Raw genomic sequence first — 22,993 nt, 5'->3', positions numbered from 1 at the left:
GTCAAAAGTTCTTGTGTACATCCGCCCCTCACCATTGAAGAGAATGCCCTTCTGGAAATGATATGCCAGAGCGACTCACAACCGGTACTTCTGACCCATTTTGGATTGTTGCATCACTGCCTCGCGCTAAGCGCCAGCTGCCCTATTTAATAGGCAAGCCCACGAACCCACAGAGCTCTTAGGCACCGATGTTGGGACGACATGATAACAAGGATGTTGCCATCTTCTGGGACTATGGTGAGTCACCTATGGAATCACTCAATGTTATTGGAACTAGACAGGCACCAGAGAATTGCCATGGGCCTTCAGCCATCTCGGGGTACGATGTAGTCGGGAGCATCCGTAATGTGGCGCACAAGTTCGGTAGTGTCAAGCTCTTCAAGGCATACCTTGAACTCTCAGAACAGTCAATGTCACCCCGGTTATTGACCCTACGGTCTGAGCTACAATCGTCAGGGGTTTCCCTGACCGACTGTCCCCATAACGGTCGTAAGAATGTTGCGGACCAGATGATAATGGGTATGTAGATCGCTAATTTCAGTGCGTCTAATCCCGTTGAGGGGCTGACCCCCGTAGTCGATATGTTGGCCTATGCGATCGACCGACCTGCGCCCGCAACTATTATCCTTATTTCCGGAGATCGAGACTTCGCCTATGCAGCCTCGGTGCTACGACTAAGACGCTACAGCGTGGTCGTAATATCCCTCACCAATCCGGGAGCACACCCTAGCCTGAAGGCCCAAGCCAATATTTGCCTAGACTGGAACGCCGACGTCATGAGCAAGGTTGAGGAGGAACATTGCCACTCAATTCAGAGGCATGAACCAATGTTCGCGGAAGAGATCAGTGGGCCGGCTGGGGTCAGACAACGGAGCAGCACAGTATCGACAGCGGCGGACATCTTGTTGGCTCCTTCTGTCCATAAGCGGGAAATTAAGCCCTCTGGACCAATTCGCCACAAGAGGGACAACAGCATCAATCATCGGAATATTGCTATAAATGTCGACAAGGCTACTCAGACTCATGGCAATTTCATTGACACTCCTTGTTCTTGTCAAGCTACGTTGGTACCCGAACACCTCAAAGAGGACTTGGAATTGCCTGACACGCGGTCACTCCGCGAACATCAACTTGAAGGCGTTCACGGTAGTGTAGCCCCAGCTCTTGAAGCCTCCTCTTCTGCCAAGGCCGACCTCCCTACGTGGCCATTTTCACCGCTAGGCCCTGCCAATGGTGGAGAGGAGGCACCCCTCTCGACCCAGAACGAGGCCTTAGCCGTGTCGGACAACCCCCAGCCACTTGACGCTACTGCTTCTGAGCGGACCAAGAAAGAGACAGTACCACTGGATGATTTTCCACTTCCAGTGACCATGTCACAGCGAGTAGAGGCGTTCAAGAAGATGGTCGTGCTTCTTCGTCAACAAGAACAATGCCGCTCCTTACGCCTCGCCCTCGCATGCGAGCTTGTTTCAGCCGGCGTAGTCCCCCAAGCTGGCGCTCGTGACTTTCAGGATTATCTGTATCTGGCCGAATGTTCTGGGTTGATTGAACAAGGAGGATCAAAGGCCGAAGCTTGGGTTTCATTACATTCGCAATGGCAAGATAGTGACGAGTACGAGAATATCTTCCCGCAATCGCTCGCCCAACCTTCTACGAATACCAACGAACTAATCACACCCGAAGTCATCGTCGTAGATGACACACCTATATTCACACCACAGTCTACACCACTTTCCCTTGCGTCTTGGTGTGATATGGCTGGTTGCAGGGATGTACTGTTGCCCGATGTTGGTCCCGCGAAGCAAATAAATCCCCCAGATAATACCGACAAGGATAATGCAGCTCCCATTACTGACTCTACATTCCACCTATCCGCCCAAGCTCCTCCATTTGTCCCGCCCATTCCACTTCAGGTTCGTTCGGCTGCAATTCCTGCTACTACGTCAAGGAATCCAGTACCTCCTCATTTCATTTTACTGGTAGAGATTCTTCTTCGGTATAGTGCCGAGGGGCTTCTCATGGTGTCACGCTCTAAGGTCGCGATCGAACTTCTGGCCAAGAATAAGTTGATCTACCAACAAGCAGGAGTGTCACGATTCGGTGAATATGCCGCTCTAGCCCAAAGCAGCGGGCTTGTCGAGTTAGGGACCTCCGAAGGCGGTGACCCATGGATCAGTCTTTCCCTGTCCATTGCATCAGATTGTCCTTCACCCTCGACATCCCCGCCAGAAACCTTGAGTCCACCGATAACACAGCGGTGCTCGGCTGCACCTGGTCCCTCCTTAATAAACTTCCATCTTCCTACTCCTCGCCCTAGTAAACCACCAACGACCCCAGAGCCAGCACGAACAAAATTGGCCTCGCATTTCTGGCCGTTGATTGACATCCTAGAGGAACACAGAAGAAGGGGAATACCTCAACCTCTTCGTTCCGTTGTTGCCCAAGAATTACAACGCCACAACGTTTACAAGGAGGCGGGTGTCACCAAATTCCGAGAGTATATCGCTTTAGCGGAAAGTGCACAGATAGTCACTTTGGGTGGGACGAGCGGCCGCGACTGGGTATCTTTTGACTCAGATTGGCTGCAGACCTATGGTTAGAACTACGTCACGTATATTCTGATATGTATATTTACCTCAATGTACCTTCAATAATGTATCTCTGTATGTAATGAATACTGAGTATTAAGAATTCATGGTCGAGGGAATACGCATGTCGAGATCATCTTCTAGTACTCGAGATTTCCTCCTGCGAGGTACCTGGACAATGTAAATTGGCCGGGCCTGTCGACGGCGCGTTGCCTGGAAGGAATAACCCAGAGGTCCGGTGCCATGTACTAAGAGACACAGGCGGGGCGCAATAAACAAGTCATATAACATACAAGAATAAATACAGTCACAGACGTCGTACAGGACAAGAGGTAGAGGCCAATGATGCTTGCCATACAACCGTAGGGAATTGCATGTACTTGAATGAAAAAGAAACCATTATCGAAATGGGGGATGGGAATTATTTCCGTGCAGTCTACACGAGATGGTTTTATGTAAGAGAAGTTGTAACCCTCAGTGTCTTGGGCTGACCTTCTTCCTTCCTGTCGAAGAGTTGGATGTTGCTTTTACAGCGGGGGTCTTCTTAGGCGGGGCTTTCTTTGCTGCTGTCTTAGCTTTCTCTGGGGCAGAAGTTCCAGTAACAGCCTGAGTTGCGTTAGAATTGAAGCAGCGGATGAAACCAGAGAATATATACTTTCTTAGCTGCCCCGCGTTTGGAGGCAACTGTAGTCTTCTTGGTAATGGAAGTAGCTTTCGGTTTACCAGCAATGGTTTTCTTTGCAGGAGCAGTCTTGGTCGCGGGTTTGAGAGGTGCAGCTTTCTTCGCAGCCGCATTGGTACGAGCGGTGCCGCTTGGTTTAGACGCGGCTTTGGAGGTGGCGGTCGTTCGAGGAGCTGGCTGAGGTTTCTTCACCGTGGCAACGGTCGGGGCCCTTGATTTGCTTGTTGCAGGCTTTGGAGCGGCCTTCGCCTTTACCAGAGGTTTCACTTTCGCGGCTGGTTGGTCCTAGAAGGTCATCATAAGCAAGGCACGGGGGCGTTCCCCCTTCACGCATCGCCTACCTCATCACTGCTCTCAGGCTCTACATGTTTGTTCTTTGGCGCGAGCTTGACTCTGCCTGATGGACCTTTGTGAAACATTTTTAAGTAAGTGGGAGGCGGCTTGAACATGAGGAACGTAAGACCTTTGGGGAGGACGAAGATTCCCTTCTCGCTCCCGGACCCTAGGGCCTTGGAGAGCTGTGAGATCTGTGCGGCACCAATGTCGAGGTTGTATTTCGTTTCGACGAATCTGCAATACGCTCATGGGTACAAGTTAGAATTCACAACGATATGACTCGTACTTCTTGATTTGAGGCCGAGACACGCCAATCCGAGCATCCTCCTTGTGCGCGCCAATACACTCCTAGAGACAGAGACGATCAACGTTAATTCTCATTAGCGGGGAGAACGCGTGTCAGATGGCGAAGCACAGCGTAGGAACGCCAACCTGATCCACGCCGAGTAGAAACAGTGTGCCTTTACCTACCTTAATCATCTCGATCCATGTCGGATGGGTTGCGACCTTCGTAGAAGCCTTTGCTGTAGATTTCTTCGAAGACATGGCGGTCAAAGGCTTTGGCGATAGATGTCGCCCAGGGAGGTGAGTATAGGAAGGTGGTGGTTTGAAACAGAAGTAGTTGAAGCTCCGTCAACCCAGTCAACGAACTGTAAATTGGTTCACGTGGTCCTTCCTATAACAGTTCTGCATATATATTTTGGCGACGGTGCGTCTCAATGTAAGACAGCAAGATCTACTCATCTCGAGTCAGAAGATACAAGTATTTGTAGGACCCCAATATTGCTTGCCCGTCAGCCATCTATACCGCCCCAACCAAAAGATATAGCTCTTCCTGCCGTAAGTTGCCAGAAGTTCTGATCGGATAGCGAGCCAAAAGTACACTGGGGAATTTCAACGTTGGTATACCCCAATCAAAACATTCCATCGCCATAGTTCCAGGGTTCTCATGAGGAGCGGTACACTTCAAACTAAACAACCAGATAGGGGCCCGGCGCGTCGTCTATAACGCGTCGTTTTCCGGCACGTGCCAAATGATCGCCGGAAGCCAATTAAGGCCAATTACATACACGCTGGGGCGCTTAACGAGTAGCCACTTGGGCTCTACATCAAGTTTCGGTAGCAGACTGCAGCAGTGACACAGCTCTGCAACTACCACCATCATCCTTGCTTATGAGTTCTCGGACTCGACACGTTGAACATATAATATCGTAGCCTTGTGTTCCGACCCCAGCTTTCCTCCTACACAATGGCTTCATGGTTCACGTCTTGGCTGCCTAGTCTGCCGACCATCGACTTCAGTTTGCCTTCAACTATCCAGAGGAGATTTATCTCTTTTGTCTTGAAGAGAACCCTTGGTCACTTCCTTCGACCAGGGCAACTGGATGTTCACCAAATAGACAGCCAGATTGGGTCTGGTCATGTTCAGGTCAATAACCTGGAACTAGATAATAAGGTCAGTTTGTGAAGGCGCGTCTAATGCCTGCTGGTTTGGCTCACTTAACAGGCCATCAATTCTCTTATTGATAACCTTCCGCTCGAACTTCAAGATGGATCCATCGGCTCAGTCACGGCGCGTATACCTTGGCCCAATCCATTGACATCTACGCTTGGATTCTCCATCCAATCCCTGCACCTTGCGTTTCGCCTCACATCTTCTACCAGAAAGTCTGAGACAGATTTGTCGGACTCTGTCGCGTCTGTAGCGGAGTCCTTCATCCATGATGAACTCACTCCTCGAGAAGAGGCCACGCTTCGAGAATCAATCTACTCTGAAGTTATGACAAGGGATGGCGAAGATGACCACCATGTTCCGGGAGGGTTGAATCCATTTCTGACTGAGCCGGAGGAGCACGACTTTCAGGCTGATTCTGACCCCGCGGGCATATCCCTGTTTGCAATCCTCATCGAGAGACTTCTGGCCAAGTTCGAGTGCGATATCGCCGACTCAAAATTTACCATCATCTCCCCTGGCGAGTCTAGCTTTACGTTCTACGTGGGCGAATTGACGTATGCGGTGGAATCCCCGGCGACAGATCCAAACACTGGTGTGCCGGTACCAGTGGAAGGTAACGTCGGTGAGACGCGAAAGGTTACTGTGAAGAATGTCAAAGTGACAAGCAAAGACTTACGCCCCCCGCACATGCAATCTCCTTGGCCGTCAGCATATTCGAGCAATGCTCCGACCGAAAGAGCTGCATCACCCGCTTCTTCGTCTTCGTCGTTGGATGAGGACACACAGCTTCTTATGTCTCAGTCGATTGCATGCCTACCTCAGCGATCATCGTCTCCCACTAGCTCTGTGGCGAGTAGCATGTATCAAAGCGCGATTTCTGCGGCGGATGAACCTTCTGAAGCCGATGTCGACCGTCAACCCAGCGACCGAAGTCCTGGCGGCGAATCGCGTTCCACCATCATGCAGACATCTCCTCCACTTCCGGTCTCGGATGCTCACTTTGAGGAGACTATATTCTCCCTTGGATCCGACACCGCCACTATTCGCCTGACTACTCCCTCCCCGACAAGCCCAGCGCAAAGTGAAGGCACGTCGCCGTTAGATTCCACCTCTAAACAGCCGAGTATTAGGGCAGAGAATCTCAAACTGTCCGTCAGCATTGGTATAATCACTAGCTCTCTGCGTGCAAGACATCTCCGCGCTGTAATGGACATGTTGGAACGCTGGAACCTCTATCGCGGACCTCAACGTCCGACTCCAACCCCCCCTTCCGAGTCGCAGCCGTCGGCTCTATCTTTGACCGTCGATGGTTCTGTTCACGTCAAGGGCATTGCATTGGTTGTTCTCCCCGCGAGTAACAGACCTGAGGACCTCTCCACATTTTACGCCCGTCCCTTGGTCCCTCCTTCCCTTTCCACTGCATACGTTCGGGTTCATATCGACAGCATCTCGTGCTCCTTCCCTCACTTTATTCTAAATGACAGTGCTCCTCCGAAACGGAGGGATGCCAGTCGAGAAGCGCCCACAGCAACCGTGTCGTTATCAATATCTGACTTCTCTGTATTCGCTGTACAACCGTCTTTGGGAGACGAGATAATCGCATCGCCCATTATGATCACAGATCCCCTCCTTATAATGCAACCTCCGGCTTCGGCTCCTCGTGCGCATCCTTCGGATCCGGAAATAGAGCAACTACCCGAGTTCCAAACTGTGGATTACACGGATGAGGCTTCTTGGGTTCATGGCGTAAGACCTTCGTTTTGGCGGACGAAGCCCAAGCAAAGAGCTCGGTCACAACATACTAGACAAACGAGTCACGCCACTTCCAACGCGTCTGAGCACGGCGAAGCTCCCCAACCAATGACGCCTCCGGTGACCCCGGCTGTCCAGCTCCGTTTGTCTCGCTCAGGTGACATAGAGGTCAAGGTGGTGCCGCTGCATCTGTTTCTCGATTTAGGCCAAGCATTACAGCACGGCGGTGTCCTGGCCTTTGTGGGGGAACTCTACACTGTGGTAGATGGGGTGCCTGATGCGGACTCGGGAAAAGTGACGGACGACGAAGATGGCAGCGATTCGAGCACTCCACCTGCCACCCCAAGACAACCAAGTCGTACCTTTGAGGAATTGCAAGAGCGTGAACGAAGGAGATTAGAGCGATTAGTGATGGAAGACCTTGATCTTGATCTCAAGTATGACTACAAGAGAGAGCAGACCAAGAAGTTCGATGGCCCTCGACCGAAAGCGGGACAACGCAAGGTAGGACTTAGATATCTGCGATGGACGCCATTTTTATTTTCTTTGCAGCGTAAAGCGCCGATCACAAAGTTGTCTGTGAAGCTGGCCATGGTCAGATTGCAGTTACGATGCCCGTCACCCATTCGATATGCGCAACGCTCTGGTGCTGTAGTCTTCGACATCCTTGACATCGAACTTTCTACAGGAGAGTCAGCCACCAAACCAACCCCAAAGTTTGTCGACTTCGACAATGATTCTGGATCACCCAGAGGTAACATCCTAGCTTCCGCTAGCTTCGAAGCCATTTCGTTATCCCTGGCCCTTGCTCATACTACCAGAGCGAGAAGTCTGATATACGCAACTGGCCTTTCCTCCACAAATGGTGCTACCCCGCGATGCAGGGTGGTAGTTATGAAGCTGGAACCCGTGAATTCGCACACCCCCCCTCTTTCCTTGATCTTGGAGATCGCTTCAGTACGAGCGGTCGTACCGAAAGATCTTCTCGACGGGGTCCAGTATTGGGCTGACGATCTTTCACAACTGCTAGAAGGGTTGAGCAAAGTCCCAGAAGAAGACTCCGACACGGATAAGGCCTCAATGATTGGTAGCCGATTCTTCGCTAAATCGAGAAGTGGAAGTACAACTGGTAGCGGGCTGACAATCGGTCGCAAGCCGCCTACAGAGCAAAGTGAAACGGTGGTGAAAGTGATAATATTAGAAGGTTGGTCTTGGGCATGTCAAGTCAAAATGATGGCGACTAATGCACCCTGTAGCCCATTTAACCGTTCTTTTACCTCGCCAGCGTGCCAACCAAATTCCTCGGCCAATTATTGTCCGAGCTTCTGATATTGATATTCTCTTAGAGCTGAAGCCAGAAGGCAAGGTAACTTACTTCCTCCCTTGACATGGTGCCACGTTTTACTCGTTGAGCAGGATCAGACAGTGGTGACACTGGCTGTAATGGAAGCGTCGGTGACCGACTATCCGGAGGCCGAATCTGTGCGCAAGTTACTAGCACTCACAGTACCTCATTCTATCGTCAGTTGATCCCCATGCCCCTTGCGCAATTTGTCTGAACTATATTCTCAGACATACACGCCTAAACCTATGGTCAAACTTCGCTTCATCTCATTGATTGTTCCAGAAACCACGGCAAAGGAAGCACGTATACACCTCACGCTTTGCGGCTTTGAACACACAGTACACCCTGATATAGGTTGGATAGAGGATCTGGCAACGTTTAGCAAAGCGCCTCCCGGTGTATGTAATCATATTTACACCGGCTACTTATCTCACCTAGTGATTGCAGGCATTCGAGTCCGTCATCCCTAGCGAGCGTACCAAGATCACAGTCAAAGCGAATGACGGTTCGATCCGTGCAGTGGCTTCCAAATACCCTGGAGCAGTCTTGTTGTACGTCGGCGACTTCACATTCTCCACGGTGCTTGGGGAGTCGGTCATGAGCTACGATCTGGACGCATCCGATCTTGCTATCCTCGTTGTTGACGACTTGGCGGACGTCTCATTGAAAAAACCCACCGCCAAAGGGTTGTTGCACTGGAAGGTTTGTTGCTGCCATCTATACGATATAGTGCCCTTGACATTACATAGGGGATTGGATATGCTTTAGTGTCGGAAGTCACAATTCTCCAGACGAATGTACGCGTACTTACAGAGGCGGAGGTCCCAAATACGCAAGTGCGTATTCTATTAACCCCGTCATGCCTCAGAGAATGCTGACATTTTCGTAGGTAACCATAGAACGCATTGGCATCCGAATACACTTGTGTGCCGATACTCTCACTGCGATCACGACCTTCGCCTCGGATCTTACCTCTGTTTTTAGCCCGCCTGGGGAACAGTTCGTACATGTATTTACAATGTTTCGGTCTCGCTAATTGTTTTTTCTCAGACCACCTAAGCGAAGAAACCAACCATCTGTTCTATCTAAAGAACGCACACATCCTGTTTTCTGTTCGTCCTATCCGTCCCCTATCCGTTCCTGTCAAATATTGATCTCGGGCGCCGTCAGCCACTGTCGAAGAGCATGCCTTCAATGTCAACCCAGAAGTAGGGCCGGCTATCGATATGATACACGATGATTTGCCGACGAATGTATACTACTTGGATGAACACTTCGGATCAGCTGCGGGCTTACGGGAGGTTCGAGACGATGATCTGGACGACTTTGACGGCGGGGACGATATTGTTGCAGGTGGCCCAGTGGATGTCTCGCTTACCTTGCGTAATACTGGCGTTACTTCCGATGTAGGGAGTGAGACCGTTAAGATGCTACAGCCTCAGGGAATCCACATCGTAGAAAATTACTACGACAGCCTCCCAGCTATACCGGAGGATGGTGGAGTCGAGTAAGGGTCCTGGTTTCATTTACTACGCTATGCTAACGTTGAAGCTTTAGACGAGGCCCAACTACGCTCCAAGTCCGAGTCCACCACGGCGATGTTACCCTCCTCCTCTATGATGGGTATGATTGGGCAAGGACAAGAAGGATAATAGAAGATGAAGTAAAGGAGATGCGACGACGCCTCGCCAAGATTCGGCAACTTGTTGCCACCGGACAAGTCCCAGACGAGGGTGTCGAAGAGACGAGCGCGATGCTCTTCAATTCCATGTACATTGGCCTAGAGCGTGACCCCGGAGAACTGGAGCCCGCGGCGCTCATCGCAGCTATCGATGAGGAACTTCGAGAAGATACAGAAACCGCCACCCAGAGCTCTTGGGAGTCACTGATGCCACCAACCATGCCACCAACAGCTGGTGCCGCCCCACGCCCTCACGTTCGGTCGACGAAAGTGAATGGCAAGAAGCTTACACGTTCCAAAAGGTCTCGTATAGAAATATGTTTAATGGGACTGAGGGCAGAGGTTGACAAGTATTTACCGGACGACCCCACGGTTGCTCGTAACTTCATCACTGTCAAGGATATCGAGATCCTAGACCATATAAAGTCATCCACATGGAAGAAATTCCTGACGAGTATGAAGACAGACTCGAAAGGCACTATTCGTGAAACTGGGTCGAATATGGTGCGCGTCGAACTGCTCACCGTTCGGCCTGCTCCAGGGCATCCGTCTGAAGAAGCCAGGTTAAAGGTGCGTAGATGAGATGATGGTAGGATACATCTAAACCCAAATCCCAGGCAAAAATATTGCCTCTCAGACTATACGTCGATCAGGATGCTTTAGACTTCCTAAAGAAGTTTTTCAGCTTCAAGGACCCAGACGCCCCCCCTAGCACGTCGGATGGTGAAGACATATATTTCCGTAAGATCTTTGGTTCCTCAAAAATGTTTGGTACTTCTTGATTTATGATGTTACAGAGCATGCAGAAGTCTTTCCTGTCGACCTCAAGCTCGATTATAAGCCTCGTCGCGTAGATTACAGAGCCCTTCGAGAGGGTCGTACCATCGAATTAATGAACTTCTTCCACTTTGACGGTGCTGAAATGACTCTGCGGCACATCACTGCATCTGGCGTACGTGATCCTAGTCGAGAGTTCCGCATTCTTGCTAATACCTCAATCAGATTACGGGATGGCCCCGTTTCTTCGACTTGTTGAATGACCTCTGGACACCTGATGTCAAGGCCACCCAGCTTGTAGATGTCATCTCCGGGGTCGCCCCCATTCGCTCTGTGGTGAACGTTGGTTCAGGGTTTGCCGATCTCGTCTTGCTTCCCATTGCCCAATTCAAGAAAGATGGAAGAGTCGTACGAGGGCTACAGAGGGGTGCCAACTCTTTCGTCAAGTCTACCGCGATGGAAGCTATCAGACTGGGCGCTCGATTGGCCACTGGCACCCAAGTGATCCTCGAACAAGCTGAGGGCGTAATTGGTGGGCAATTCGACCAAGCAATAACGACAGAAACCATGCAACCAACCGCTTGGGAGGAAGACTCGAGGCCTTTGTTGGATGAAGACGAGATGGCGGATTTGATCAGCAAATATGCAGACCAACCATCGGATATCACTGAAGGGGTGCAGTCTGCGTACAAGAGTCTGCGCAAGAATTTGAACTCTGCAGCGCAGACGATCCTGGCCGTGCCAATGGAAGTATATGAGCGTTCGGGCGATGAGGCGAGTGTTACTCCCGACCCTGTGCTCTTGTCTAATAAACCGCTACTAGGGTCCTGTTCGTGCCGTGATTCGGGCGGTGCCCATCGCTGTGTTGAAGCCGATGATAGGCGCAAGTGAGGCAATAAGCAAGACACTGATGGGTCTTCACAATACAATGGATCCCAATGTTCGGTATGAGAACGAGGAGAAGTACAAGCAACGATGATCTGTTTGCGCATGCCATGGATACTTTGATCTACATTTTAGCCGCTATGTATTATTTTGAACTATGGAATACACATCATAGATCTGGACGTTGGAAAAGGGAGTGAAATACAGAGCAATGTTTAATCGAGTTCCATATCCATGGACCGACCTTCGCCTGAGACCAACGCAGACCGTGATTTCGTAGAGACCTTGATCTTTTCTTTGATCTTCGCGGGAGATTCGACAGTTGTGGGTTGCACAAGTGTGACAGACTTTTTTATTGCCGCTTCCTTGACCTTGTTCCTGTGCGCGCGATGCTTTTCGCGAGCAACGGCCATACTGCGAAACTGTGAACATCGACACAGTTGTCAGTGACTGGAGACGTACCGGTGTTTCCAAAACGCATGTTCCCTTCGTTTCTTGACCTCCCCAACACGTTTCATAGCCTTGATAGTAGTCTGTATGAGCTCCCGATCGTATCGTACAGGTACGTTTCTTCTCTTCTCGAAGTCGATCGTCGAGTCCTATCCAAGTAGAGATAAGCGACGAATTCCATGTCAGCAGCAGAGGTTACGCACTATTGTCATCTCTTTTCCTGCGGCCTTCCTGAAGGCCTTCGTCCATCGAACCTTTCGTGGGTTGCGTTTCATTCTACGGATCCCTTCGTTCAGGTATCATCAATGCAATATAGAAGTCTCACTTGAAATTTTTATGGCATCTGTAACAGAAATGATTAAATAGAGGGCGGATGATAATTACCTACAGACGTACTTTGAAGTGCAGAACCGGAAGACTTTCGCATCGTTTCGGACAAAGGCACTACCTATTGAGTACTTCAGTACAAGGTCTGTAATTCCATCGATTTCGGGGATTACCATGGCCTGGATATACATTGGTTGAGCAGAAGTAGCATTTTTCGATCCGCATTGTTGTAGAAAGGGATCAAGTGGAAATATGGGCGCTAAATACATATGGCGCTAAATACGGCACATTGCATCATGCACAGATCACTGGCCGCAGTGCAATGGGCAGTCACATCGCTTTCTTGTTGACCATCATGTCCAGCATCGAGATGCAAGACTTGTCGCGCCGCCACGACGAGAAGAAATCTGCAGACGTCTCCCTTGGTATTTCAAGCGTCTCCGAGGACTCGACTATCAACCTCTGGGCTGTCGTCGCGGCCACTCTGTAACAATATTGGCTCACCTCGCACTTATTACACGCACTCTAACGCCAATTGTCGCAGAACTTTGATCCTATCGCTTTGTCTGACAATATTCCCCCGCCTGCTACGATTTCTTTCGGAGACAGGCACTGAGGAACACGCGAGAGTAGCCCTATCACCTCTAGAATCATTCCTTGCACTCCATTTCGGAGTACTACTAGCAGCTATAGCAGCGGCACTAGTATTGAACGTGAGTTCTCATAACACATGTTCTCAGAGCCAATCCAAGTTGCTGCTTAGATGCCTTCGTCGAATCCAATTACCACTCGGGACGGAGGCAACAGTCATCCTCTCCTCATGCCACTGTCCTTCGCGTGTAGCCTCAGTGCTTTCTTGGCTTATAACACGAAGAACGTCGGCTCGTTATCCACGCTTGTTTGGATCCTTTCCGCTACCATTGGGGGATGGGGCATTTGGACCGTACGTACCGCGTTGCTTTCAAGTTCATTGCGATCGACTAATGTTGCCCTCTGCAGATGCTGTTTGCGACTTCATCTCTTGTGTCCAAGAAGACCGGCGCTGATAAAAGGACCTCTGCGTTTCTGTTTGGAAACAAGAATGCTGCATCTGTACAGAAGAAGTCATGGAAGAGAGAACAACGGTGATAATATTACTGCTGTCCACTGTGCATGCCCGCATTGCATATTGAGACTTTCATCGTAGTATGCGCAGGGAAGTACTATACTCAACCTCTTACACCACTAGATCTGGGGGTGTCATATACGTTCAACACATTGCAGCTAGGCTCCAAGCTAACTCACGTCTGAGATTTGACTCGGCTACACCTATGAAGCCTCAGGTATATTTTCTTTTGCCGCCATTTTGTCCAATTTCCATTGCACGAGCGAAGTCAGCCTCTGGTCGCGTGGTAAGGCCGTCCTTGGATTGGTCTCGTAAAGGTAGTAAGCAAAGACGCCAGTAAAGACTCCTAAGATGGGGTCCAATGTGCTGGCAGCCTTTGCGTAAGTGCGGCGTAAGTGGGATGGCAGAAAAATGACTGACCGGGAGAGGAGAACGGGCATAATGTTGGTCGTGGTCAATAAAGGAACATCTTAGAAGCGCTCGTCCGACCGAGACTTAGAACGATCGGAAGGGTCGCCGATCAAAAAAGCCTCTAACCACGCCTCGCACATAATTTCTCAACAACACGTCTTCAACCCAAACCACCACCATCGTGCTCATCGTGCCCTAATGTCCTCCTTTGCAGCTCTTGAACGCCAGCTACGCCCCATCTATGGTCAGTCTACCCGATACGCGTCGAGCACGACTAACCGCGATTGTACCACAGATTCGTTAGATACTGGTTCAAACAAGTCGGCGGTCGTTGCATGCAATAAGCTGCTCAAAAAGCATCCTGGTAACGAGCTGGTCAAGGTAGGTGCTTGGTTTCTTACCCTAGGATATTCTCGGGATGACGAAGTGATGTATTATAGGCGCTCAAAGCACTCGCTCTCGTCCGTCTCCAAAAAGTAGAAGAGTCCTTGGTCTTATGCGACGAGGTATTGGCGTCGAAGCCTACTGATGATGCCGTCTTGACCGCCATGATGCACGTCCTCCGTGGGCTTGGTCGCAGTAAGTTTCTGTGTCCCCGAACTAAGCCAAGCTAATACATTCGGACAGATATTGATACAGTCACCATGTTCGAGGAGGCCTTCAAGCAACAACCCTCGAATGAAGAGCTGGGAGCACAGACTTTCTTTGCCAATGTCCGTGCCGGCCATTGGAAGTCAGCTCAACAGGTGCGTGTTCTTACTCGCGAATTGACTCTTGCTTTAGCCTTTCTAGATCGCCACACGTATGCACAAGCAATTCCACGAGGACCGATACTTGTATTGGAGTGTCATTAGCACCGTCTTACAGGTCCGTTTTACAGTATTCTTCATAACCGCTCTTACTCTGTGCAATCAGGCCAATGACACAACGACACCTTCGAGCATGAAGAACCTGCTGTACAAGCTTGCTCACCGGCTTATCACCTCAGGAAAGGCACCGTCATATGTGCACACCGATCGTTTCCATCTCCACTTGTCTATTCTTCGAGAGCTGGAGCTTTACGATGAAGCGCGCGTTCTTCTGGACCATGACGTCGGGAAATCCATCTGTGCGGCCAACCTTGCTTGTGACGAGCTCCGACGCGACATAACAAAGCTGCAAAACAGGCAAAAGCAAGAAGGAGAGTTTGCCGAGAGCAAAATTGTCGAGAAAGGGTTAGTTGAAGAAAGAGCGGTAAATAGGTATATAACTTATCGCTGTGCCATAGTGATCGGAATTGGCTCGAATTCCTCTCCTTCCTCGACGCTGTGTTTATCCTTGACACGGAGCCGGATCAATCGTCCGAAGCATTCAAGACTGCTTGTCTCGATCGCATGGAGCATGCACGACAAGTGCTGGAGAAAGTCTCAGAAAAGGATGGCAAAAAGGACCGCTCAGGACCACTGGCATTGTTAGAACTGGAGAAGAGAGCCCGCTCGTGTGATATCAAACAAGGTAATCACTATTTCTCAATGTTTCACTGCCATCTCTCACTACAGAACTGTAGACGACGAACGGCTATTAACTCTGTTAAAGAGCTATTTCGAACAATTCGGTGATAAAGCCTGCTGTTATGAAGACCTTCAGCCATATGTTGTACTCGACGGAGACGACCTCTCTAGCTGGACATCCTTCTTGGAATCCGTACCTTCCTCTATAGTATGCTCATCCATCACTTTCCCCTTGTTCGCACGCTCAATAGATCCAGACGACTACCAACGAACTGCAACGCCGCATTAATGTCCATAAATTATTACGCTGCAACCTCACCGCATCGCAACTCACTCTAGAAGCAGAAACCACACGAGCATCTTTGTATTTTACAGAATACCTTCAAACCCTTCCGCTAGGCGCTAATCTACCGAACACCGAATTACAGCCAGCGGACGATCTGGCCATCCTCGCTGGTTGCGCATACGTCAACTTGTGGACGATATCAAAAGAAGAGAAATACCTGTACATCGCTGCTTCTCTTTTAGAATACGGCCTCTTAAAGAGCAACGCCTCCTTTTTGATGAGGCTCATGCTTGTTCGCATCTACCGACTGTTGGGTCCGAAATCCCCCCTTCACGCGATAGTTGGTGACTAATCGTACTACTATTAGGTGCACCAACACTCGCACTGGAACACTACCGTGCCATACAAACCAAACAGGTCCAGCATGATACCCTTTCGCATTTTATCCTTTCGCGTGCTTCGACCTTTTCTTTGGCTGCCACTGGCGACCTAACGTTTGCCACCGAATGCCTAGAAACAAGCCAGATATACCTCAGCAACTCACAGGAAGTAAAACTATCTATCCCCTCACTGCCGGATACCTGTTGATAAGGGTTACTCTAGACGGCTGACTTCGTCGTTCGCGCATTCACTGGCGAAAAGTACTCGCAAATTCCCGAATTCATCACGTTCGAGGACCACTTGGATAATTCTCTACAAAGAGATATCATCAAAATGGAGCATGTCCGCATGCGATTTACTCACGAAGTTGTCAACTCCGACATCATGGATCTAGAGCTGATAGAGTTGAAGTTCATATTCGATCGCAGTATGTGTGTTATCTACACTTCTAATTGTCAGGCTATATCTTTTCCCAAGATCATCACGACAACCGAGACTTCCAAATTCTCCCTGATTACCAGCCTAGAATCATACCGAATTTCAATGACCAAACGATGTTATTTGGTCGAGGGGAAGGGGTGAGTACAATTGCATTCGAGCGGACTAATCGATTCACCTCGTTCCAGCATGGTTGGTTGATGACTCTCCTGCGAATGTATATTCGCGCTCTACAACAATCCTCCGATCTCGACGATACTGTGGAAGAGAAACTCCTTATAGGTGACCGACCGAAACTCGCTGCAGACTCAGGAAACAAGGCCCCACTGCGCGACCGCCTACGCGAGAGACCGCAGGAAGACCTAGCTGAGGTATTTCGATGCCTGCTTCATCCTGCATCATTTTTTGATGAGACGTATAACAATGTTCATAGCTGACACCCGACGAAGTCGCGTTACTCGATTTCACAACCGGGTTGGCTGATTGGCTGGGGTGCCACCACGATTACATCCGCCCGCCACCATCTGTGGTACTCGCGGAGGCCGCCAAACAATCAGAGCTTAAGACCGGACATCCTCTAAAGGGTGTTGAAATTCTGCCGACACCACCTAATGGCTCTCCCAACGGTCACCACAAAAAGGACGAGGAAGCACCAGCAATCACAGAGCCACCGGAGATCGTTGTTAATTTTTTCAACAGTAAGCGAATTTTGGCTTGCTGATAATCCTCCCCTGACCGATCCCTTTCCTAGCCATGAAGGCGCGCTTTGACGAGGCTCAGCAATCGTCTGTCGTGGATGCCCTTCATGTTGCAACTCTCATACAAGAGGTTTGACGATGACTAATACCAGATGATACTCCTTTTTTAACACTCTCCTGCAGGCTTTTATCTTCTTGGTCATTGAGACGCTACGCTTCAAGTCTGCCTCTGTCATCAAGATCTACAAACTCAACTCGGTAAGTTCTGTTGAATAGAGGCGTATGCCCGGCTAATTATTTGTTCATCAAGCTTGTCCAGAGTTTCAAAGCGATCAAGACAAACGCTGTCGAGATCCTGAAAGATATCTCTGTCTCATTGGGTAAACAGAGCGATCGGGAATCAACTGCGGAGGCACGAAAGGTATTTACGGAGTCCTGTTCTCCCATCGTCACGCCAGAGGTAGCTATGGATCACCTTTACCCGTGAAGTTTACACTCATCTCCGCCCGAATAGGTGACTCACGAATTTGTTCTGAATGTCGCCAAGAAGGTGGGTGACGCGCGGAAAAAGGTGCTGGAGGGTGTCGGGAAAGGCATGACTCGAGTCTGTTCCAATCATTCACAATGAGCAGCAGCTTCTGGTGTCTAGTCCATTGTCGCCGTTACCACCATGTTGTAGCTATGTACTTGTGATGAAATAAGCAATCCCCACTCTTTCTTTCTGATACTGCTCAGACTAGTTATGGAACGAACCGTGCCAGTGATACGTCTAACCAAATATGCCACAATAACACGCACGCGTGCCACTGTAGCTTGATTGAAATTCTTTGAGCGCGTCCATATCTCTCTCAAGTCTCGACCACGATAATGAGTCAAAGTGAGTCAACGACGCGCTCACAATTTCCATCCTATAACGTCCTCCAGGCGAATACTACGGTGGCGGTGGCGGTTACATCCAAGGCGCATCACCATTCAGTGCTGGAGGTAGCCCGGGCGGCATCAGAGTGAGATCGAGGTACCTTCTGTACCATGAAGATGATACTTATAAGCCTCTCAGAAAACTGAAATCTCCCACTCATTACGACCAGTCACTGTTGGGCAACTTGTAAGGGCAACACAGGCTCATACGGATGCAGAATGGGTGATAGGCAATACAGAGATTGGTCAAGTGAGTCTCATTCGTTTCGTGGTCACTCCTATTGCTAAGCAGGAAATAGATATCACTAGTAGCCTCGGTGGTATCTATCCAGGCGCAGGCAACTAATTGCGTGTACGTACTCGACGACGGATCAGGTCGGATTGAGGCTCGCCATTGGATTGACGCGAACGAAGAGTTGGGAAACAAGTTCGAAGGGATCGAGTAAGTCATTCAACAATCATAATGTCACACATATGAACCAATTGGCTCTTCAGGGAAAACACATACGTTCGCGTAACAGGGGGTCTCAAAGTGTTTGGAACGAAGCGATATGTCAACGCAACCCACATCCATCCATGCAAAGACCCTCATGAAATAATGTTCCATACCTGTGAAGCTATGTTCGCAAACATTGTCTTCGAACGGGGACCAGTAAGTCTCCCATATTTTACGGAACATTAGTACCATGCTCATGATCCATGCAGCCCCCAAGGCCAGGCCAGGCCAATCAACCCGGAGCCGGTGGCTCTGGTACAGCAGGTTCATCGGCCTATGCAAACCAATCTACGTCTGCCACCGACACCGAGTATTCGCACCTGCCCCCAGTTCAAAGGAAAATAGTACAATTCATCCTTTCACAGCCCCCAAATCACGATGGTGTCCATATCGCTGCCATTGCTCGTGCGATTGGTGGGAATGCTGCGGAGATTAGGTTTGTAATCCACCTCTCGAACTCCTTCGTGTTGCTCATTTCCTGACAGCGAAGCCGTCGACCGATTGATGGACGATGGGTTGCTATTCAGTACGATCGACGAGTCCCATTTCAATGTTGCTCGCTAGTTTCTCTTTTGTGTATTCTTAGTATTAGTCCTGCAACAATTGAGGTCCTAACATGCTCCCTGGATCAATAATTATAAATATTCGCGTCGGGCCCATCATCTAGCGCGCTGCTCTTACTAACTTGAATCAAAAATTCAATCGAAAACTGATGGCGCCCTCAAAGTACCCGCCTGGGGCTCAACACCTAACACTCCGTCAAGTCGCTCAAACGACGCGGCAGCACTCAGAAGCGCCGTTCAAGCTGAACAATGTGGCTATCGCCAAATCGGTAGGTCCCTCGCACCGATATTGTCTCTGCGCAACAATATCCCTGACTCGAACCTCGCTTGACTAGGTCATTGTAGTAGCCAACGTCGTCGGGTCAGAGCGAAAAGAGAGAATGATATCCTATGATCTCGATGATGGTACATGGGGCAGAGCCATACAAGGAAAAATATGGATTAACCATGGTGACGAGACAGACGTGCCTGAACTAGAGTCAGTGTATCAGTTCCTTGAATGAGCAGGACGTGACTTGTGTTCAGGCATCTCCAGTATGTGCGGGTACTGGGACGCCTGGACCACTTCACCACTTCATCAGGAAATATCATGAAGAGCCTTACCATAGACACGATCCGACCGATAGAGAACCCACACGAAGTTCTCTATCATATCCTTCGAACAATGGCCGAGCCATTGGTGATGGCCCATGGCCCACCGGTCAGCTAAGTTCCTGCTCTTCCGCCCTCGATTCTGAGCTCTTGCATCAAAGCCGCCAGATGCGTGGTCGAAGCAACCCAATGAACTGCTGGACCAGAAGCTAGACCAAGAGCTGGCCAGAGAAACCCACAAATTAGTTGTCTCCAGTGCTTCGAAGCCGCCCACGCCTCCCAGTAGGCCTGCTTCTGCAGGCTCTCCTCGCAAGCCTCTTCCCCGCTTGAGCCTCATCCAATCGCAGGCTAGCGGCTCAGCTTCTGCAACCACCGAAGCGTCGATCCATAGTGATCCTCTAAGCGGGCTGACCGATCTTCAGCGAGAAATCATGCTGTGCATAATGAGAGACAACAGCGCGAATATTCAGTCCAATCATATATACCCGAATCTTGGCCTTGGTGTACCCTCATCAACACATTGGGTATCGCTGGATGTTCCGATGTCATCAATTCAGAATAATCCAAGACATCGAGATGTGTCGAGCACAGAATTCATGTGAGCTATAGCTTACTCCTATCATCTAGTGCTTCGCGGCTGACTGACACTATTAAAGTGGAGCAATGGACTTTCTCGTCTCCAACGGATATCTGAAAGGTGAGCCTCTCATGTTCCCGCACATCCGATATTGACTATCATCCCACATGGACCATAACTGACACAGAGTCACCAAAAGGCGACTTTTTCTCTGTTCCCCAGCCTCGAGCTCGGAGGCCATGATCAGGCCCGTATATACATACTTGCTATCTCTCCCAGCATCTTATCCATTCAATATATTCATCTCATGTTTCTCAGATCTTATTCTAGCTTATAGCACACTAAAAATACATGTCCTCCCAGTTCTCCTCTGCCTCTGAAACAACTGGTACAGGTGCCTTCTGCGTGGTTGTGCCACCTTGCTCCCTCTCCACTTCGTCAACGACGTTCCATATATCATCGTCGTCCCCTTCACTGATTCTTGGCGCGGTCGAATTCCCACTAGCATTGCCTTCCGGTTTGTCAAATGCCCCCTCTATGAGTTGATCCCAAAGATCATCTTCAACGTCCATGAAATCATCATCGCCTGCTTGGCCAAAAGTTGCCTTCGGCTTCAGAGGCGCGACGTTGCGCTCCCGCTCTTTTGTGGGTTGGCTTCGTTGCTCTTCTTCACGGATCGCGGCTTCGAACTCGTCATCATCGAAATCTGTCGTTTGACCACGACTAGGTTCCTCAGAAGAGGAAGCGGGCTCCGAGGCTGGCTCCGAGGCCGGAGGCTCCCGCGCATTGCCTTCTTCGTCTGTGAGATCTATCACATCTTCGTCTCGTACAATCTTTCCGTGGGCTTCATCTCTGTATACACCTAGCGCAACCTTGAAGGAAGAACATGTTCAGCAGCACCCAGGTTTCTTCAAGTCGCGTACGTACGTGCATACGTCTCGAATGGCAAAGTTTCTCCACTCTCTCAACTGTATCTCGGAATTGGGTCTTCGGGTAGAGTTGATGCGTCCAAAATTGATACGTGAGAAACAGTCTGTCGAGATCTTCTACCTACACCATACATCAGCTTATGACATAGATCAAGCGTCAGTCAAGTAGCAACTCACCTCATGTCCCTTTCCTTTGATTTTGAAGCCTTTGACGGATTTCATTAGTGCAGGGAAGCCATCTCGTCCTAGCAAACGCCCTTCATCAAGCCGTGGAATCCTCTTCCTCATCCCGGGCCTTGGCTCCACCGCATCTTTGTCTTTTGCCAATGCCTCCTCATCTCTGGGCGGAGAGCTACTTGGTAGAATTTGATGGGGCGTGTAAGATGGTTGAGAAGCCTGCCGAGCACGCGCATCGCGTTCCAAAGCCTCGGCATTGACAGTAGAGCCCAGAGGCTGTATGGTAAACGCGTCGTCGTCGAATAGATCCAAGGCGTCAGATAACGGTGGTGAGGCTGGCCGTGGCGCGATCTTAGGGGAAGCAGGAGTCTCATCGTCCGAATCACTTGGTAAGAACAGTGGCCCTTTATTCAGCCTCGGTTCGTCTTCTTGCTCGATGTCAATGGCTTCGGTTGTGGGCTCCATGTAGGACGTTGTTTATACCTATTTACGCGTCGCGACGCGTAAATCGACTGGAATTGATTAGATAAGATCTAAATTTCTTCTCGTCCACCATGTTCAAGGAACCCGAGCCAGATATCAAAGAAGGCATCGAATACTGGAACACGCAACCAGCAAGCTTGGATGGTGTCCTTGGTGAAGATTTACTTTCTCATATCGTCACTCGCAATTAACTTCCTCCATCTCAGGTGGTCTAGGATCTGGAGTATGCATTTGTCGAAATGCGTCCAAAGTCGCAGAGCTGACTGTACTACGTCCAGAGTCTGCCCAGGGTAGATGCCGTTGGATCTCGTCTATTCCTCTTGAGTATTTTGCCCGAACTATGCACCGTCCCCTCTGCATTACGCCCTCTGTCTCCCCTTTCGACACCCGGATATCGCACAAGGGCATTGGATGTCGGTGCAGGCATCGGCCGCGTCACCGCGGACGTTCTTCTTCCTCTGGTATCCGATGTCGTCCTTCTGGAACCAGTCGATCACTTCGTCCAAGAGGCTCTTACAAGGGGACGTAACAGTATATCTCATCACAAAAGAGCCTGGAAAGGGATCGCCCACAAAACGAAAAGCGTAACTATCCTTCAAGGGACACTACAATCTTTTCATCCGACTTCGCCAATTAACACGCCTGACGTGAAGTTTCTGGATCGCGTAGGCTTCTGTCCCCCGACTGGCTCGGACTCGGACGCGAATTCAGGCTTTGACGTGATTTGGTGCCAATGGTGTCTCGGGCATTTGAATGACCAAGACTTGGTTGCGTTCTTCCAGCGGTGTCACAAGGCACTAAGAAATCGAGACCGAAGCTTGATCATTGTGAAGGAGAATTTATGTCGAGATGGTGATGATGGACAAGGACGAACGTCTTTCGATGAGCAAGACTCTAGCTTGACGAGGTTTGTGTATTTTGTTGGTCATATAGTATTAGGAAACGGAAGAGCTGAAAGTGTGCATCGTAGATCCGATGGCGCCTGGAAGTCTGCCTTTAAATCAGCAGGCCTTCACCTCATCCATGAAAAAGTTCAAGGAGGCTTTGAAGAAGGGCTTTACCCAGTTAAAATGTTAGCATCGTCTATTGCATATTAAATGACTAATGTCGTTCCCTAGGTATGCACTTCGCTAGGGAGCCGCGATACGGGTAATACAAAGTGTCAAAACGG

At 49.8% G+C, this 22,993-nt stretch overlaps 10 protein-coding genes across 10 annotated transcripts; 7 read left to right on the top strand and 3 right to left on the bottom strand.

The window, feature by feature from the left end:
• Positions 1-188: 188 nt before the first annotated feature.
• Positions 189-2,600, top strand: PC9H_001087 (uncharacterized protein; the record flags this gene model as incomplete). The annotated part of the gene is made up of 2 exons (XM_036770738.1): positions 189-519; positions 577-2,600. 2 exons carry the CDS (start codon positions 189-191, stop codon positions 2,598-2,600), a joined length of 2,355 nt encoding a protein of 784 aa, XP_036636583.1.
• A 409-nt stretch (positions 2,601-3,009) lies between these two features.
• On the bottom strand, positions 3,010-4,152 carry PC9H_001086 (uncharacterized protein; the record flags this gene model as incomplete). The annotated part of the gene is made up of 6 exons (XM_036770737.1): positions 3,010-3,024; positions 3,081-3,194; positions 3,244-3,555; positions 3,612-3,840; positions 3,893-3,954; positions 4,078-4,152. The coding sequence occupies 6 exons, from the start codon at positions 4,150-4,152 to the stop codon at positions 3,010-3,012; spliced, it is 807 nt and encodes a 268-aa protein (XP_036636582.1).
• A 703-nt stretch (positions 4,153-4,855) lies between these two features.
• Positions 4,856-11,596, top strand: ATG2 (autophagy- protein 2; the record flags this gene model as incomplete). The annotated part of the gene is made up of 16 exons (XM_036770736.1): positions 4,856-5,062; positions 5,114-7,318; positions 7,367-8,018; positions 8,071-8,180; positions 8,237-8,335; positions 8,387-8,557; positions 8,607-8,861; positions 8,909-8,995; positions 9,049-9,158; positions 9,210-9,271; positions 9,330-9,666; positions 9,717-10,410; positions 10,458-10,581; positions 10,638-10,792; positions 10,843-11,397; positions 11,441-11,596. 16 exons carry the CDS (start codon positions 4,856-4,858, stop codon positions 11,594-11,596), a joined length of 5,979 nt encoding a protein of 1,992 aa, XP_036636581.1.
• A 121-nt stretch (positions 11,597-11,717) lies between these two features.
• On the bottom strand, positions 11,718-12,504 carry RLP24 (ATPase-activating ribosome biosynthesis protein; the record flags this gene model as incomplete). The annotated part of the gene is made up of 6 exons (XM_036770735.1): positions 11,718-11,916; positions 11,965-12,101; positions 12,156-12,228; positions 12,278-12,295; positions 12,349-12,400; positions 12,453-12,504. 6 exons carry the CDS (start codon positions 12,502-12,504, stop codon positions 11,718-11,720), a joined length of 531 nt encoding a protein of 176 aa, XP_036636580.1.
• A 130-nt stretch (positions 12,505-12,634) lies between these two features.
• PC9H_001083 (uncharacterized protein) lies at positions 12,635-13,407 on the top strand (the record flags this gene model as incomplete). Its single annotated transcript, XM_036770734.1, has 4 exons — positions 12,635-12,765; positions 12,824-12,992; positions 13,043-13,222; positions 13,279-13,407. 4 exons carry the CDS (start codon positions 12,635-12,637, stop codon positions 13,405-13,407), a joined length of 609 nt encoding a protein of 202 aa, XP_036636579.1.
• A 586-nt stretch (positions 13,408-13,993) lies between these two features.
• Positions 13,994-17,716, top strand: PC9H_001082 (uncharacterized protein; the record flags this gene model as incomplete). Its single annotated transcript, XM_036770733.1, has 18 exons — positions 13,994-14,039; positions 14,091-14,176; positions 14,236-14,374; positions 14,423-14,541; positions 14,588-14,662; positions 14,711-15,009; positions 15,063-15,289; positions 15,342-15,493; positions 15,543-15,885; positions 15,939-16,120; positions 16,175-16,379; positions 16,430-16,530; positions 16,579-16,761; positions 16,824-17,088; positions 17,142-17,218; positions 17,272-17,346; positions 17,399-17,548; positions 17,603-17,716. 18 exons carry the CDS (start codon positions 13,994-13,996, stop codon positions 17,714-17,716), a joined length of 2,838 nt encoding a protein of 945 aa, XP_036636578.1.
• A 239-nt stretch (positions 17,717-17,955) lies between these two features.
• RFA2_2 (replication factor A protein 2) lies at positions 17,956-19,066 on the top strand (the record flags this gene model as incomplete). Its single annotated transcript, XM_036770732.1, has 7 exons — positions 17,956-17,965; positions 18,013-18,092; positions 18,146-18,256; positions 18,306-18,448; positions 18,502-18,658; positions 18,712-18,938; positions 18,988-19,066. 7 exons carry the CDS (start codon positions 17,956-17,958, stop codon positions 19,064-19,066), a joined length of 807 nt encoding a protein of 268 aa, XP_036636577.1.
• A 148-nt stretch (positions 19,067-19,214) lies between these two features.
• RFA2_1 (replication factor A protein 2) lies at positions 19,215-20,476 on the top strand (the record flags this gene model as incomplete). The annotated part of the gene is made up of 6 exons (XM_036770731.1): positions 19,215-19,334; positions 19,401-19,543; positions 19,591-19,765; positions 19,818-20,254; positions 20,313-20,353; positions 20,421-20,476. 6 exons carry the CDS (start codon positions 19,215-19,217, stop codon positions 20,474-20,476), a joined length of 972 nt encoding a protein of 323 aa, XP_036636576.1.
• A 98-nt stretch (positions 20,477-20,574) lies between these two features.
• PC9H_001079 (uncharacterized protein) lies at positions 20,575-21,804 on the bottom strand (the record flags this gene model as incomplete). Its single annotated transcript, XM_036770730.1, has 3 exons — positions 20,575-21,105; positions 21,161-21,283; positions 21,340-21,804. 3 exons carry the CDS (start codon positions 21,802-21,804, stop codon positions 20,575-20,577), a joined length of 1,119 nt encoding a protein of 372 aa, XP_036636575.1.
• Positions 21,805-21,893: 89 nt separating this feature from the next.
• On the top strand, positions 21,894-22,919 carry PC9H_001078 (uncharacterized protein; the record flags this gene model as incomplete). Its single annotated transcript, XM_036770729.1, has 4 exons — positions 21,894-21,975; positions 22,029-22,045; positions 22,101-22,729; positions 22,793-22,919. 4 exons carry the CDS (start codon positions 21,894-21,896, stop codon positions 22,917-22,919), a joined length of 855 nt encoding a protein of 284 aa, XP_036636574.1.
• Positions 22,920-22,993: the final 74 nt, after the last annotated feature.

This window comes from Pleurotus ostreatus, assembly GCF_014466165.1.
Source record: "Pleurotus ostreatus strain PC9 chromosome Unknown scaffold_1, whole genome shotgun sequence".
In the NCBI taxonomy this organism is placed as follows: Eukaryota; Fungi; Basidiomycota; class Agaricomycetes; order Agaricales; family Pleurotaceae; genus Pleurotus; species Pleurotus ostreatus.
This window is presented reverse-complemented; position numbering and strand designations above follow the sequence as displayed.